Here is a 17,456-nt window from a genome sequence, read left to right as displayed (position 1 = left end):
GGCTTTATGATAACTTACAGTATCTAGAGCCTATCTTTTCTCATGTATTAGCCTATCTTTTCTCATGTATTAGAGGCTGATCCCATCTCTCTTAGAAATCTGATTCTTCCCTTGTGGGGTGCCTCAGCAAATTGACTCCCCCTAATCCAGTCTACTGCAGCCTAGACAGCCTGACAGCCAGATCCTTAATATCACCCATCTGGTAATAATACCCTCCACAATTAGGCTTATTTACATTTCAAAAGCAAGCTAATCTTGCATGCACAAATGGATAACCTCCATGATACCTAGCTACCGTTGTTTTTTCATTCTGTGCTATGTGCTTATACTGGATGACAGAGTGATATAACCTAATCTTACTGAACATCTGTAGCTAATACTCTGCTGGTCATATGAAGCTCAGATGTTTGCACACAGAGATACAGTATGTATCACAAGAGCAAGGATTACATGTCTCACCAACCAGACATGCATATTTAATCTACTGCTTGGTACTTGAGGTTAGTTTTGCTTGGTTTATGACGTTTCTGCCTGCCCTATATTGGAAATGACTACTTCCAGAACTCGCTATTCTTGACGGTGGAGACCCCATTATAGCCATGCAACTTCCATATGGGCTGGCCCAGACAGAGGCTCCTCAGAGAAAACTAGCTAATGCAGGAGCCCTTTTGATAGGTCAGGGCTGAGTCCCAAATGGCAGCCTATTCCCTATATAGTGCACTACTGTTGAACACGGCCCATAGGGAATAGGGGGCTATTTGGGACGCAGACAAGGTCTCATATTGGCCCTCTTACCAGGCTCCTCACAGCATCACTCGGGATAACCAGACAAAAGGCTGGTGAATGAGACGATAGCTGCCTGGCCTCGGAGGGCTGTCTTCTCCAGTCGGAAGTGGGTGGTGCTGATGGTGTGTGGGAGAACGCTGAACGTATGAATCTATCCTGTGAAGTGGAATGGAGACAGACATTTGTTATGAGTATACTTTCTGCTGTGATGCTGTTTATTTCAAAACAGCTCTATGTAAATTTGATTTTGATGTGTCTTAAGTTCTTCTTCCAAGTGTGCGAATTAGCCATGGGATTCATCATACTGAAAGCTGCGTTATAAGTAGCGTGTTTTCCCCATAGAATTGTTATGAAGTTGATTGGCACAAGGTTCTTCCAAGGGTAGGCTACACAGTTTGTGTAACCAGTTTGCTTTCATGCCGCTTGTTGTCTTAACGATTCCAGGATACTTTGTGATAACTAGCCCAATCTGCTGATGCATGGTTCTTCGCTATCTGGAGCTCTATAAATCTGATGATGTATGATTCTTCGCTATCTGGAGCTCTATAAATCTGATGATGTGTGGTTCTTCGCTATCTGGAGCTCTATAAATCTGATGATGTGTGGTTCTTCGCTATCTGGAGCTCTATAAATCTGATGATGTGTGGTTCTTCGCTATCTGGAGCTCTATAAATCTGATGATGTATGGTTCTTCGCTATCTGGAGCTCTATAAATCTGATGATGTGTGGTTCTTCGCTATCTGGAGCTCTATAAATCTGATGATGTGTGGTTCTTCGCTATCTGGAGCTCTATAAATCTGATGATGTATGGTTCTTCGCTATCTGGAGCTCTATAAATCTGATGATGTATGGTTCTTCGCTATCTGGAGCTCTATAAATCTGATGATGTGTGGTTCTTCGCTATCTGGAGCTCTATAAATCTGATGATGTGTGGTTCTTCGCTATCTGGAGCTCTATAAATCTGATGATGTGTGGTTCTTCGCTATCTGGAGCTCTATAAATCTGATGATGTGTGGTTCTTCGCTATCTGGAGCTCTATAAATCTGATGATGTATGGTTCTTCGCTATCTGGAGCTCTATAAATCTGATGATGTATGGTTCTTCGCTATCTGGAGCTCTATAAATCTGATGATGTATGGTTCTTCGCTATCTGGAGCTCTATAAATCTGATGATGTGTGGTTCTTCGCTATCTGGAGCTCTATAAATCTGATGATGTATGGTTCTTCGCTATCTGGAGCTCTATAAATCTGATGATGTGTGGTTCTTCGCTATCTGGAGCTCTATAAATCTGATGATGTGTGGTTCTTCGCTATCTGGAGCTCTATAAATCTGATGATGTATGGCTCTTAACTTCTATCTGGAGCTCTATAAATCTGATGATGTGTGGTTTTTCGCTATATGGAGCTCTATAAATCTGATGATGTGTGTTTCTTCGCTACCTGGAGCTCTATAAATCTGATGATGTGTGGTTCTTCGCTATCTGGAGCTCTATAAATCTGATGTGTGATTCTTCGCTATCTGGAGCTCTATAAATCTGATATCAGAGCTGAGCTGACAGTGTTACAAATTTGAAGTGCCATTTCCAGAATGTTATTTCTCTGGGTTGATGAATTTGGCTTATATGGTTGGTAGATAACATCTCACATCAATCACCTCTGATGCAATCAGATATTTTATAGGAAATGTCCAACAAATACAGATTGATATCCAGGCTGTATCACATCCGGCCGTGATTGGGAGTCCCATAGGGCGGCGCACAATTGGCCCAGCGTCGTCCAGGTTTGGCCGTGGTAGGTTGTAAATAATAATGTTCTTAACTGACTTGCCTAGTTAAATAAAGGTAAAATATATATAAAATATGCTGCAGTCCTTCAGTAAGGGTTTGCCCACTCTTCTCAGCACATTACTATCACTAGGGAGATGGTTGATCTGTATTCCCTTGTCTTTAAAGCCTTGTTCACACTACAGGCCTTATTAATGCTCAAATCAGTTTTGTTTTTCAAATCTGTTCTGGTATTCTGACTGTTCAAACAGCAAGTTACAAGTGACTAAATCGGATGTATGTGTTCAGACTGACATGGCTACGCTAGTTGACATAGTAGTGGCGAGTGTGTGTGCACTCAGAAGTTGTAGTGTAGCATCTAGCAAGCTAAGGTGACAACAATGCCTGCCATGGAAGTCTCCCTGTTGCTTTGAATGATCATAATCATAGTGTAAGAACATTTTTAAAGCCTCAAACGATAAGATGATCTGACTTTCAAAACGAGTCGGTTTTGGCTAGCCACAGCAGTCAACTAGCTAACTAGGTAGCTGTTTAGCCTGCTAACACATTCCCTCGTTGTTTGTAAACAATTAACAAGCTAGTTAGCTACCACACGTTCTTGTCAAACTGTCAACAGTATAGCTATAAAGCAACAAGATATACCAAATAACAGTCTAGATATCACTTAAGGGCAGATAAATCAGATATGACCGTTCAGACACAGGTCACATGGCCAGGAATCTGATTTATATCTGATTTCAAACAACCTACGAAGGTGGTTTGTAATGTGGTTTGAAACATCTGATTCCATGTGCTTTTTGCCTGTTTAGACTGCAGGAAAAATATGAGATTCTAATAGGATATGCAAAGAAAATGGATTTGAGTCACTTCAAGCTACCAGTGTGAACAAGGCTTTACTCTGCAGGTGTCAGCCAAGTGCATAGTCTTACCGTGGTCTTACCATTCAATAAAATAAAGTCTCAATCGATCTGCCAGAGGTGCTTCTCTGAGGCCTGAGCCATGGCTTGGAATAGATTTCCCCCCTTGGCTGCTCCACTGTCAATAAGAGCAGTAAAACCTTACCTAACTACCTGCATGCTGAGATGGAGGCTTCTGTATCACCTTAGGCATGGACAAAGTACTTTCTCTCTCTCTGCAGCCCGTTCTCTCTTTGCTGTGTTTTGTTTACCATTTCATATGTTTTCTACTGGTTCATCCGAGCATGGTGTACAGTAGGATGTTGCTGCTGTAGAGGCGTCCAGGCCAGCGTCCTAAATGGCACCCTATTCCCTATATAGTGCACTACTTTTGACCAGAGCTACGAGCCCTGGTCAAAAGGTGCTATCTAGAATCTAAAAGGGTTCTTCGGCTGTTCCCATAGGGGAACCCTTTTTGGTTACAGGTAGAACCCTTTTCGTTTCCATTTAGAGAACCCTTTCCACAGAGTGTTCAAAATGGAACCTAAAAGGGTTGAATCTGGAACCAAAAAGGGTTATTCTATGAGGACACCTGAAGAACCCTTTTGGAACCCTTTTTTCTAAGAGTCTAGTGCGCTATATAGGGAATAGGGTGCCATTTGGAACGTACCCCAGGTGAACCATGTGGTTGCAGTAATAAAGCCAACTAACTTCCTAATGTGTCTGCCATGATAAGCTGTGGCAGAACTGGTGGTTTCCATGACAGGCTGCTGTGCTAGCAGAGAGGGTAAAGACACTACTGCTAAGGAGTGAATGAAGAACACTGAGAGACACAGGCACAGTGCTCGAATTATACATTTTAAGCAGCGCTGTAGACATAAGCTTTAATATCATATGTCATTAATGAAATGTTCTCTCTACACATGCACACACGCACACACACACACACACACACACACACACACACACACACACACACACACACACACACACACACACACACACACACACACACACACACACACAAACACACAAACTTAACATTGCTTCCAAGTACTCCTCTGTCTAATGTCCCTATTTTGTTCTCTTCTCAGTTTGTCTGGAAGTGGAGATCACCCCCACCCAGGGAGAGATCAGTGTCGGAGAGTCCAAGTTCTTTCTGTGTGAAAGTAAGCTTGCCCCTGTATCATTATACTGTAGTAGACTACTGTCTCTTTGGAATTGTTTGGATCCCATTGTGCAGTACTGATTATACACTGTGACCTTTTGTGTCCTGTCCTGATATGCTGTGTGTAGACCACAGGTGTCAGGCCACTAGACAGGAACAAGGTAGCTGTAACCTTCTCTAGGATAACAGAGTACTATTTCTTAAGAAGGTGCTTGTTTCCTAGGTTGATAGCCTTCTTTTTGGCTCTTTATTTGTCTCGTTTAGAGATCAACATTGTGATAGCGAAATGTTTGATCGTAATGATTCTAGTTAGATACAAAAACAAACACATGTAACCGTCTCTTGTCTCTGTGCAGTTGTTGGGGTAGCAAAGGAGATTGACTGGTATTCGCCGAGCGGAGAGAGGATAGAGCCCAACAAACCAGAGATCACCGTAACCCGAAACGACGAGTCCTCGTCCACCCTCACGCTCTACAAGGCCGGGGTGGACAGCGCTGGAACCTACAAGTGTCTGGCCACCAACGGAGACCAGTCAGCGGAGGCCACCGTCAACGTCAAGTTTTACCGTAACCTACTCCTCCTTCTTCATTCTCTAGGGATGTGTCCAAAAGGGCAGCCTAATCCCTCCCTATAAGGTTCACTACTTTTGACAAGTGCCTATGCCCTATATCGTGCACTACTTTTGACCAGAGTCCCATTGGCCCTGGTCTAAAGTAGTATACTATTTAGGGAATAGGGTGCCATTTGGTACGCAGACTAGATGTCTCGTTCAAAACCAGTGTGTGTTTGCATTATGACATAGTATAAAAACTCAGGGGGATGTCCTGATCACAGAGCGTTAAATTGTTATATTAAGAACCCTAAGCTGAAATGTTCTTAACCTTCAGTATAATTTTGAAGGAAAAGCTCAAACTTTTTATTGAGGGCTTGAGGGAAAAATATCTTTATTTTCTGTTTTTCAACTGGAGATGGATTTTTCATCAGTTCAATAAACCCCTCCAAAGCCCATTAAGACAAGGCCTAATGTCTGTTGTGCATGTCTTCTGACTAATGGTTTCTATAGCTAAACACCGCCAAGCATCAGCAGACGTCCATCATCTAAACCCTTTATGGTTTCCCACAGGCACAACATGCTAATGTGTTTAGAATAAAGGGCGTTAAGAGGCTGAGGTGTAGGGGAAAACAGTTCAATCAACCCATTGCTATGTCTCAAATAGCACCCTATTCTCTATGTAGTGCACCCTATGGGCCCTGGTCAAAACTAGTACACCATGTAGGGAATAGGGTGCCATTTTAGACACACCCATTATGTTCTTCATGGTTTTAAATGGTTGACTAACATTCTTGTATTTTGTCTTGTAGAAAGGATCACCTTCAAGAACGCCCCCTCCCCCCAAGAGTTCAATGAAGGGGACAACGCCAACATCGTCTGTGACGTCATCAGCTCCCCTCCCCCCACCATCATCTGGAAGCACAAAGGAGCTAAGATTCAGATGGAGAAGGATGGTGAGATAGATGCCATTTAGCCTGGAGTAGGGTTGCACAATTCCAGTAACTTTCCCCAAATTCCCATGTTTTCCAGAAATCCCGTTTGAAGGTATCAGGATTTCCTGCTTAAATCTAAAAGCAGGATTTGTGGAAAACCTGTGAAGTTTGGTAAAGTTATCAGAATTGTGTAATGCTAAAGGGTTCCTACATTTTTCCTGTTTCCTCTTTCCACTTTTTCCCCCCCTCTTTGACTGTCAGCCTTGTCACCCGTTGTTACTCAACTATGTCAGAAAAGCCCCTATCCAGCTGTCAGACAGTGTTCCATTTGAGCAATTCTTTGACAAATATTATAACTGGTGGGTATGAAACTGTTTAAACACTTTAATTAAAGAATTTACATAGAAAGTGAGATTTAGTGTTAAGGGGTCTCTGTCTGAAAAGCCCTTTCTTATCCCTCAATCAGAATACTCATACATTACAATTGAATTCTGATTTGATCCTTCTCTCAGTCCGCTTTAAGATCCTACCCAACAACCACCTGCAGATCCGAGGCATCAAGAAGACAGACGAGGGGTCGTACACCTGCGAGGGCCGCCTCATGGCCCGGGGAGAGATTGACCTCAAGATCATTAGGGTCATCGTCAATGGTCAGCCCACTTCTTCTTCCCGCTCTATTCCCTTGTCACTTTATTCATGGTTTTGACACCATTTTGTGGTGTTAAGTCATCTATCAACATCCTAGACAGCAGATGACTGTGGGCTGGATTTCAGCTGTAATAACTTGACAGCTGTGTTAATGTCCCTCCCTCAGTGCTCCCTACCATCCGGGTGTGGCAGTCGGAGGTGAATGCCACAGCAGGCGTGGGCCAGTCTGCCATTTTGACCTGTGCTGCTGATGGATACCCAGAGCCCATGGTGACCTGGGCACGGTAAGACTGGAGCACATAGTCTCTCACGCCCACACACACACACTCAAGGCTGGAAGACTGATATACCACTAACCAGTGTTTTGCAGATGTCCCTCTGACCATGGAGCCCATAGGCCACCAACACCAATGCGAGTGATAGTCCCCTGCCCTTGGTTTTCTGTTGGCAGTGTAGTGTGTTGCTCTCACCTGCTCTCACCTTCTTAGAAGAGTTAGAGGAGCTGTTCCCCGTGTTGCTAGGTGAGGGAAAGGACTGGTGTGAACTCCATGTGACAATTGTCTTTGGGGTTGAGTGTTAGGTAAAGGGGGAAGAGCTATTTTAACTCAGCAGTCAAGGTGATAAGCTTTGCCCTCAATCTCACAATCTCTCTCTCCTGCTCAAGGTCCAAGAGGCCACAATGTAATTATCTGTGGTCAAACCTTGAGCCTAGGGGTCATTGTCAGTGCCAATAAATAAATGGCTCTCTAGTATAGACTATAGAGATCACGACTGAAGACTGGATTAAAAATATTCAATGTCATTAAATCGGAAATAGCGATTCAATGTCACACTGAAACATTATTTTGGTAAACAATGAATTGAGCTAATTTGAATTAAGTCTGTTTGACTTCTTCACAGAGGGAAAAATACTTGTTTGGAAGTTATTTATTTATTAGATAAAAATTCTCATCAAGCGTAGTTAGCAGCAGACTTATTTTAGCTGTGTTGTCAAATCCGATTCTCTTCGTTTCACAAAAGCTGATTGTAATCAGAATAATCAGTGTGTGTGTTCCCTTTCTCTCCCCCAGGGCCGGTGTTCTTCTGGAGTCAGGAGACAAGTACAGCTTTAATGAGGACGGTTCAGAGATGACCATCATGGAGGTGGCCAAGCTGGATGAGGGAGAGTACACCTGCATCGCTAAGAACAAGGCTGGGGAGAGCGAACAGGAAGTCAGCCTCAGGGTGTTTGGTGAGGGACTCCTCTCACTTGGTGCTGACAGATGATTGACTATGTGACGGGTTTGTGATGGTTAATCATGGCTTGTGTATACTTATTCACAGTGGGAGGGTTTTAACATTGGATTATTTTGGGGGTTATGTTGTGATTATAACTCTAGGTATTAAGTACTAGCATCAGATCTGGCAGGTGATTGATGTCACTATGGGATTGCATGCTGCTTGTAGTGGGTGTGTGCATACTGTGAATGTAGCTATACTGTAGGTCATACAGGTGAGTGTCACTGCAGGTTGGTTATAATGGCTCTGTGTGTGTCTGCCTTTGCTACAGTGAAACCTAAGATCACCTTCCTGCTGAACCAGAGCACGTCTGAGATGGAGGAGCAGGTGACTCTGACGTGTGAGGCGTCAGGGGACCCCACCCCCACCATCAACTGGAGCTTCGGCCTGCGCCCCTTCACTGAGGGAGAGCAGGTACAGTAGAGGCAGCGTACAGAGAGAGGCCAGCCTGGGGCTGTGTCCCCACTGCAGAGGGACACTCAGGGGATGTGTTTCACTTAAACATGGCAAGGTTCCCTTAGCCAGGTTCATCTCTACTGATTAAGTATGGCCCCAGAGCAGCAGCTAGCTAATAGAAGTTCATATTACTACCTAGTAGCTACCTAGTTACCATCCCACCTAAGACGTCGTCCCTATAGCAGCTTAGAACTATGTCCCTATAGCAGCTTAGAACTATGTCCCTATAGCAGCTTAGAACTATGTCCCTATAGCAGCTTAGAACTATGTCCCTATAGCAGCTTAGAACTATGTCCCTATAGCAGCTAAGACCTATGTCCCTATAGCAGCTTAGACCTATGTCCCTATAGCAGCTTCGACCTATGTCCCTATAGCAGCTTAGACCTATGTCCCTATAGCAGCTTAGACCTATGTCCCTATACATGTAGCAGCTTAGACCTATGTCCCTATAGCAGCTTAGAACTATGTCCCTATAGCAGCTAAGACCTATGTCCCTATAGCAGCTTAGACCTATGTCCCTATAGCAGCTTAGACCTATGTCCCTATAGCAGCTTCGACCTATGTCCCTATAGCAGCTTAGACCTATGTCCCTATAGCAGCTTAGACCTATGTCCCTATACATGTAGCAGCTTAGACCTATGTCCCTATAGCAGCTTAGAACTATGTCCCTATAGCAGCTAAGACCTATGTCCCTATAGCAGCTTAGACCTATGTCCCTATAGCAGCTTAGACCTATGTCCCTATAGCAGCTTAGACCTATGTCCCTATAGCAGCTTAGACCTATGTCCCTATACATGTAGCAGCTTAGACCTATGTCCCTATAGCAGCTTAGACCTATGTCCCTATAGCAGCTTAGAACTATGTCCCTATAGCAGCTTAGAACTATGTCCCTATAGCAGCTTAGACCTATGTCCCTATAGCAGCTTAGACCTATGTCCCTATAGCAGCTTAGACCTATGTCCCTATACATGTAGCAGCTTAGACCTATGTCCCTATAGCAGCTTAGACCTATGTCCCTATAGCAGCTTAGACCTATGTCCCTATACATGTAGCAGCTTAGACCTATGTCCCTATAGCAGCTTAGACCTATGTCCCTATAGCAGCTTAGACCTATGTCCCTATAGCAGCTTAGACCTATGTCCCTATAGCAGCTTAGACCTATGTCCCTATACATGTAGCAGCTTAGACCTATGTCCCTATACATGTAGCAGCTTAGACCTATGTCCCTATAGCAGCTTAGAACTATGTCCCTATAGCAGCTTAGACCTATGTCCCTATACATGTAGCAGCTTAGACCTATGTCCCTATAGCAGCTTAGACCTATGTCCCTATAGCAGCTTAGAACTATGTCCCTATAGCAGCTTAGAACTATGTCCCTATACATGTAGCAGCTTAGACCTATGTCCCTATACATGTAGCAGCTTAGACCTATGTCCCTATAGCAGCTTAGACCTATGTCCCTATAGCAGCTTAGAACTATGTCCCTATAGCAGCTTAGAACTATGTCCCTATAGCAGCTTAGACCTATGTCCCTATAGCAGCTTAGACCTATGTCCCTATAGCAGCTTAGACCTATGTCCCTATACATGTAGCAGCTTAGACCTATGTCCCTATACATGTAGCAGCTTAGACCTATGTCCCTATAGCAGCTTAGACCTATGTCCCTATAGCAGCTTAGACCTATGTCCCTATAGCAGCTTAGACCTATGTCCCTATACATGTAGCAGCTTAGACCTATGTCCCTATACATGTAGCAGCTTAGACCTATGTCCCTATAGCAGCTTAGAACTATGTCCCTATAGCAGCTTAGACCTATGTCCCTATACATGTAGCAGCTTAGACCTATGTCCCTATAGCAGCTTAGACCTATGTCCCTATAGCAGCTTAGAACTATGTCCCTATAGCAGCTTAGAACTATGTCCCTATACATGTAGCAGCTTAGACCTATGTCCCTATACATGTAGCAGCTTAGACCTATGTCCCTATAGCAGCTTAGAACTATGTCCCTATAGCAGCTTAGACCTATGTCCCTATACATGTAGCAGCTTAGACCTATGTCCCTATAGCAGCTTAGACCTATGTCCCTATAGCAGCTTAGAACTATGTCCCTATAGCAGCTTAGAACTATGTCCCTATACATGTAGCAGCTTAGACCTATGTCCCTATACATGTAGCAGCTTAGACCTATGTCCCTATAGCAGCTTAGAACTATGTCCCTATAGCAGCTTAGACCTATGTCCCTATACATGTAGCAGCTTAGACCTATGTCCCTATAGCAGCTTAGACCTATGTCCCTATAGCAGCTTAGACCTATGTCCCTATAGCAGCTTAGACCTATGTCCCTATAGCAGCTTAGACCTATGTCCCTATAGCAGCTAAGACCTATGTCCCTATAGCAGCTTAGACCTATGTCCCTATACATGTAGCAGCTTAGACCTATGTCCCTGTAGCAGCTTAGACCTATGTCCCTATAGCAGCTTAGAACTATGTCCCTATAGCAGCTTAGAACTATGTCCCTATAGCAGCTTAGACCTATGTCCCTATAGCAGCTTAGACCTATGTCCCTATAGCAGCTTAGACCTATGTCCCTATAGCAGCTTAGACCTATGTCCCTATAGCAGCTTAGACCTATGTCCCTATAGCAGCTTAGACCTATGTCCCTATAGCAGCTTAGACCTATGTCCCTATAGCAGCTTAGACCTATGTCCCTATACATGTAGCAACTTAGACCTATGTCCCTATACATGTAGCAGCTTAGAACTATGTCCCTATAGCAGCTTAGACCTATGTCCCTATACATGTAGCAGCTTAGACCTATGTCCCTATAGCAGCCTCTGCTAGTCCCCTGCAGATCGCTACATACAGTCATCTATCTATCTTATATTTTCATACAATGCCACATTGTCCATATACGGTGCCTTTGGAAAGTATTCAGACCCTTTGACTTTTCCCACATTTTGTTAATTTACAGCCTTATTCTAAAATTGATTACATTTTTCTCTCATCAATCTACACAAAATATCCCATAATAACAAAGCAAAAATTTTTTTAGAAATGTTTGCTAATTTATGGGAAAAAACTGAAATATTACCTTTACATAAGTATTCAGACCTTTTACTCAGTACTTTGTTGAAGCACCTTTGGCAGCGATTACAGCCTCGAGTCTTCTTGGGTATGACGCTACAAGCTTGGCACACCTGTATTTAGGGAGTTTCTCCCATTCTTTGCAGCTCCTCTCAAGCTCTGTCAGGTTGGATGGCGTGCGTCGCTGCACAGCTATTTTCAGGTCTCTCCACAGCTATTTTCAGGTCTCTCCACAACTATTTTCAGGTCTCTCCAGAGATGTTCAATCAGGTTTAAGTCTGGGCTCTGGCTGGGCCACTCAAGGAAATTCAGAGACTTGTCCCAAGCCACTCCTGCGTTGTCTTGGCTGTGTGCTTAGGGTCGTTATCCTGTTGGAAGATGAACCTTCGCCCCAGTCTGAGGTCCTGAGAGCTCTGGAGAAGGTTTTCATCAAGGATCTCTCTGTACTTTGCTCCGTTCATCTTTGCCTCAATCCTGACTAGTCTCCCAGTCCCTGCCGCTGACTAGTCTCCCATCCCCACAGCATGATTCTGCCACCACCATGCTTCACCATAGGGATGGTGCCAGGTTTCCTCCAGAAGTGACGCTTGGCATTCAGGCCAAATAGTTCAATCTTGGTTTCATCAGACCAGAGAATCTTGTTTCTCATGATCTGCGAGTCTTTAGGTGCCTTTTATCAAACTCCAAGCAGGCTGTCACTGTGCCTTTTACTGAGAAGTAGCTTCCATCTGGCCACTCTACCATAAAGGTCTGATTGGTGGAGTGCTGCAGAGATGGTTGTCCTTCTGAAAGGTTCTCCCATCTCCACAGTAGAACTCTAGAGCTCTGTCAGAGTGACCATTGGGTTCTTGGTCACCTCCCTGACCATGGCCCTTCTCCCCCAAATGCTCAGTTTGGCCAGGCGGCCAGACTTCTTCCTTTTAAGAATGATGGAGGCCACTGTGTTCTTGGGGACCTTCAATGCTACAGAAATGTTTTGGTACCCATTCCCCAGATCTGTGCCTTGACACAATCCTGTCTCGGAGCTCTACGGAAAATTCCTTCGACCTCATGGTTTGGTTTTTGCTTTGACATGCACTGTCAATTGTGAGACCTTATATAGACAAATGATGTCCAATCAATTGAATTTACCCCAGGTGGACTCCAATCAAGTTGTAGAAACATCTCAAGGATGGTCAATGAAAACAGGATGCACCTGAGCTCAATTTCGAGTCTCATAGCAAAGGGCCTGAATACTTATGCAAATAAGCTATTTCTGTTTAAAACAAATCTAAAAACCTGTTTTTGCTTTGTCATTATGTGTGTAGATTGCTGACAATCCTTAAAAATAAGTGTAACTTAACAAAATGTAACTTAACTGTAACTTAACAAAATGTCGAAAAAGTCAAGGGGTCTGAATACTTTCCGAAGGCACTGTAGCTACTTCCCTGTAGTACCAATGATCCCATCTAGTCCAATAGACAGCTAATGGGTGGGGCCATTTAATCAGAGACACGCTGTAGGTACCTGTACAGGATAGGAGGAATGTGGATAGGCGGAGCCCACGGGAAGGTCCGTTTACTTCGCTACATTCTCTCCCCTGCAGGCACATCTAAACAGGATCTATCAGGTATGAAATCAGTGTGGCACAGAAATGGAACAAAATCAATTGATAGAACAAATTGCGTATGGGGTATGAGATTCGACAAAAACCCTGATAGAATCAAATAAGTATTTTTATCGAATTTTCTTGTCTGCTCTTCAGTCAATATTCCTTGAAAATCCTCAAGCTATGATCTTATCAGGGTTTATGAAATCGATTATAAAATGGCATGTTTTCTAAATATAGCCTGACTTTTGCGTTGCACTGGTCCTTACATAAGAGAGTGGTTCTGGGTGTTTAAACTTTTGGGGTTTCCTCTGCCTTGTCTACTGAGGTCAGAAGAGAAAACGGTTACCGTAATGACCTTAAAAAGAGAACCTCCTCATTTCTGTGTTGCCATTCCCGGTCCGATCATTTCCGTCTCTATCCATGGGGGCAGCTCCATGCCATACTGCTGCTCAGTGTCACTTTCTGTCCTCACATGTAGACGATCTGTCTCATTTCATATCTGTCATCAATCATTCTGTCAAGGTTGAAGCCAAAAGCAAAATGCCTGAGTTTGCACCTGTGTTGTACAGGTATAGCCATCTCTCCATGGTGGGGGGGTGAAGAAATGATTAGCAGCCTGCAATGAATTATCATTAGGAACATATTTCAAAACAGGAGCTTTAAGGTGTGGCCTTCACAGCTGTGGCATGGCACTGTGGGTCTCATGGGCAATGATCCGGAGGGAATGTCTTCTTTACTAGCAAGAAGCCAGGATAGTGTGATTTGGAAAGTGGCTGCTAATTGTTTTTGAACCTGGCTGTCCGTCATTTCTGCCATGCTAGCAACACTCATCATAGCAGCTGTGGTTGAAATGGGTTGGGAGACAGGTGAAAGGGTAAGCTAATGATCAACTCTCACATGAAATATGTGCCACAGTCATCTATCTATCCAGCTATTATGGTGAATTGTTCATATGGGCCTATTATTTCAATCAGTGTTGTTGTATTTGCTTATTGACTATCAGCATGACAATTGTGGTTTTGTTTTTCCTATGTGGAATTGGTGTTGAGGGATATTTGTGAGAATCGTGTCTGTGTTACAAGTGTGTGTGCATGTGCATGCTGGGGTGTGCTGTTCACTAGTGTGTCACGCTACATATGCCTTTGCCACCTCTCTCAGTGCTTTAACGTTCCTTTACATTGCAGTCTACTGACTGTTGTACTCATAGAAATGGTGTAAAGGGTTGCTGGATTGCCATCGTCCCTGTTGACAGGGCGTTGAAGTTTATTATTCCCTCAGATAGCTTCCACTCGTCCTCTCGAGTTTGACTGTTGTCTTAGGTAATGTATGTAATGACTAATAACTATAGCCTAAGAGGCTTTACTTTATAAAGGATATGTTTTATTTTTTATTCTACACAGCATATTCTCTCCTTACACATTTACGATAGTGATGGCAGACAAATGAACATTGTCACATTTGTATATCTACATAGACATTGAGATGGCAGTTGAGATGATCAGATTGGCAAAAGGATTGAGCCCATGGAATAGCCTAAATGTGGGTCACACATGCCATGGTAGCGTTGTCTTCCAAGAAGATAGTGTATGTTTTAGCTATTACATAAACAGGTTTAACCCAGTTTACTGTTCTATTCTAGTGCTCTGATACTCATATTTGTTTTGTAATTAAGTCGTTGTTTCAACCCTCTTATTTGAAGGCACTTGTTGTAACAATTGTTAATAGCTCAAATGTAATTGAAATGTTTATGCAGGCTTTGGATATTATCTCTCAAACTGAAAGGCTGGGTTATTTGAATATATATTAAACATTATACTTGATTTACAAAGTTTGCAAGCTGCAATTATCTGAGAACATTCAGGCTCTGGAAAGGAGGAGCAAACTCACTTGAAAATGTGTTTCTTCAAAGCTCATTAGAGCTCAAACTTGGTACAGATGACCAGATATTGAATATTTCAGATTACTGTGTATTACATCTTACTGGAGCTGCCTAATTTATGATAATGCGCTCCATGGAAACACAATGAGATCGGTCTAGTATTCAGCTAGTTGAGAGTTGTAAAGAGAGTAGGAAAGTAGCTATTAACTCTTGGGAATTGCCATTTGAAGGTGAAGTGTTCTGAATGATCAGAGAGCTGAATCATGTGGTGCTGCTGCATGCTGTTGGCTGCTGCACTATAACATGATTGGTTCAGGGAGCGGTGTTGAAAAAGAAGGATGCTTTCAATCCAAGGGCTTACTAAGCACTGGTACAGTAGAGTGAGACTGTGGAGAGGCTGTTGTTCTCTAGCTACAGTTCTAACACAATGCTCATTTATGTGCCTGTCTGGTTAGTGGTGGTACAGTGTGGTTCTCTGGACATTGAATGGCAGTTTGTTCTCATGGTATGACGGTTGGAATGCTGCTTGCCAGGATAAATGATGGAGAGCTTCCTAACTGATCCCAGTCAGGATGAATGAAAAAACACTGCCCCAGTCCTGTAACCATACCATACCGTTGGGCTGGTTATGACTGTAGAGAGGATGCCTTTTGTGTGGTACTGGGTGAGATAGTTATGTGAGTGTTTCTCCTGTAGAATCTCCTCTACAACAGTGCCTCTCTTCCTCCCCCCTCCCCCACCTTCAGTGATGTGATCATACATCACAGCTGAGAGAGAGAGACGCTCGCTGCTCACTGCTTACCCAGGGGATGAGGAGCGCTGCTTGGAAATTAGATTTGTCTGGGGGGGGATGTTATGTAGTGCTGGTTTGCACTAAACTGATTAGATGCCATGGTGTTTACAGCTCTCACCATCAGCTAGTCATTTTCTTTTGGTCCATGTCCCATTGTTTAAACAAACATAAAACATGGGTCTGACAGTGATATGTGTCAACTCAATTCCATACCTCCCAGTTCTGTGTCAGACCAGCCAGGAACCAGGGGTGCTGTTAGTTATGCGTCCTGTAATAATGAGCAGCAGCACCAGTATTACGGAGCTAATTGAGCTGCTCCTCCTCTGTGCTGTCGGGTCTGGAGCCAAACTGCTTTTCTGACGTAGGTGTTAAATGGGCCTGTCTTGCTGTGTGTGTCTCTCCTGTCTCGCCACACCCCAGTGGACCGTAAAGAATAGTGATATCATATTACCAACACACTCACTATCTACATTAGCTACATACCATGGCTCAATAAACAGTAGATGTTCATCTGGACCCTCCCTACTTAGGATGAGTCTTCACTCAGTATCTTTAACTTGACATACTGTATTGTTAGTCTGGTTTATTCATGTGTGTGGGTCTGCCCTGCAGTGTGAGTAAAGCTTTCCCAGTGTTAACTAGTCTCTTGATGTGTGTGTTGTCTTTCTCTATGACAGGCAGTGAGTCTACAGTGGTATAGGTTAGCCCGCATTAAAGATAGATGCCAGAATAGAAGCCAGATGAATTCACTCATTATTCACTCATTATTCACTCATCTATGAGTGATTGGAAGGCGTCCAGCTCTAAACGAGAGAGGATGGTCTGGAAGGAATGTTAAGATTGACTGTATTAATAATGAATTGAGTTCTGGGCCTTTTTGCCTGCAGTACGTTTCAGCAGATGGGACACTTGGTTGTTTTCTACGTCTGATGGAAAGCTGTTTACCATTTTGCTTGTCGTCTGGCTTCCATACTCCTTTCCATTCATCACTACGCCGTCGTCCATTATCAATCATCTCTCCTTCATGCCTCTTGTTTCTCCTTAACATTAGGAAACCCATAAAGCATGTTTTATTACAATACCTGAATGGCAGAATTCAGAGAAAATAAATCCTCTATAAGTAAATGTATTTCAGAGGTAGACAATACTTTTTCAATCACGTTTGATTACGTTTTGTCGTGCTGAATTGTGTGTTAAGTTTTGTGTTGATTATATAACTTCATATTAAATGTGGATTCATCATGATTGATAATCATGAAAACAATTGTTAATAATTCGATTTTGAAGATGATATGTGGAGAAATGTTTGTATGATTTTTTTTTTCTTTCAGCATCCCTCCATGCTAGCTCCAATGTAGTGTCTATTATTTACACATGAACATGTACCCGGCAGGCCAAACTGGTTGAAATGATGTCATTATAACTATTTTAGCCCGCTGGTTAGGCTTTTTCTAGTTTGATGCTGAGTAGTTTAATACAACTGAGGAGTGTAAAGGTTGATGAGTCTAATTGTTTTATAGTTTTAGCGTTAGCCCATTTCACTGGACTACAGCAGGTAAACGTTCGGTATATGAGTGGGGCAGTGTTGTTTGTCCTAGCTGTGAGGTA

At 43.2% G+C, this 17,456-nt stretch overlaps 1 protein-coding gene across 6 annotated transcripts in view; it reads left to right on the top strand.

The window, feature by feature from the left end:
• The window catches only part of LOC106613025 (neural cell adhesion molecule 1), a 106,232-nt gene that overhangs the window by 68,169 nt on the left and 20,607 nt on the right, over window positions 1-17,456 (top strand). For 4 of the 6 annotated variants that reach the window (XM_014214879.3, XM_014214877.3, XM_014214881.3 and 1 more), the window contains exons 2-8: window positions 4,561-4,635; window positions 4,991-5,200; window positions 5,997-6,140; window positions 6,632-6,769; window positions 6,934-7,051; window positions 7,838-7,998; window positions 8,317-8,459. In XM_014214879.3, coding sequence (XP_014070354.3) covers window positions 4,561-4,635; window positions 4,991-5,200; window positions 5,997-6,140; window positions 6,632-6,769; window positions 6,934-7,051; window positions 7,838-7,998; window positions 8,317-8,459 — 989 coding nt within the window. Of the gene's footprint in view, window positions 1-4,560; window positions 4,636-4,990; window positions 5,201-5,996; window positions 6,141-6,631; window positions 6,770-6,933; window positions 7,052-7,837; window positions 7,999-8,316; window positions 8,460-13,170; window positions 13,195-17,456 lie in introns of all 6 variants that reach the window. The other 2 variants (XM_014214873.3, XM_082956338.1) reach the window with 1 other exon arrangement.

The sequence above is a fragment of the Salmo salar genome, chromosome 09 (genome assembly GCF_965601325.2).
Source record: "Salmo salar chromosome 09, fSalSal1, whole genome shotgun sequence".
Taxonomy (NCBI): Eukaryota; Metazoa; Chordata; class Actinopteri; order Salmoniformes; family Salmonidae; genus Salmo; species Salmo salar.
The sequence above is the reverse complement of the archived record's forward strand: the minus strand, read 5'-3'. Positions and strand labels throughout refer to the sequence as shown.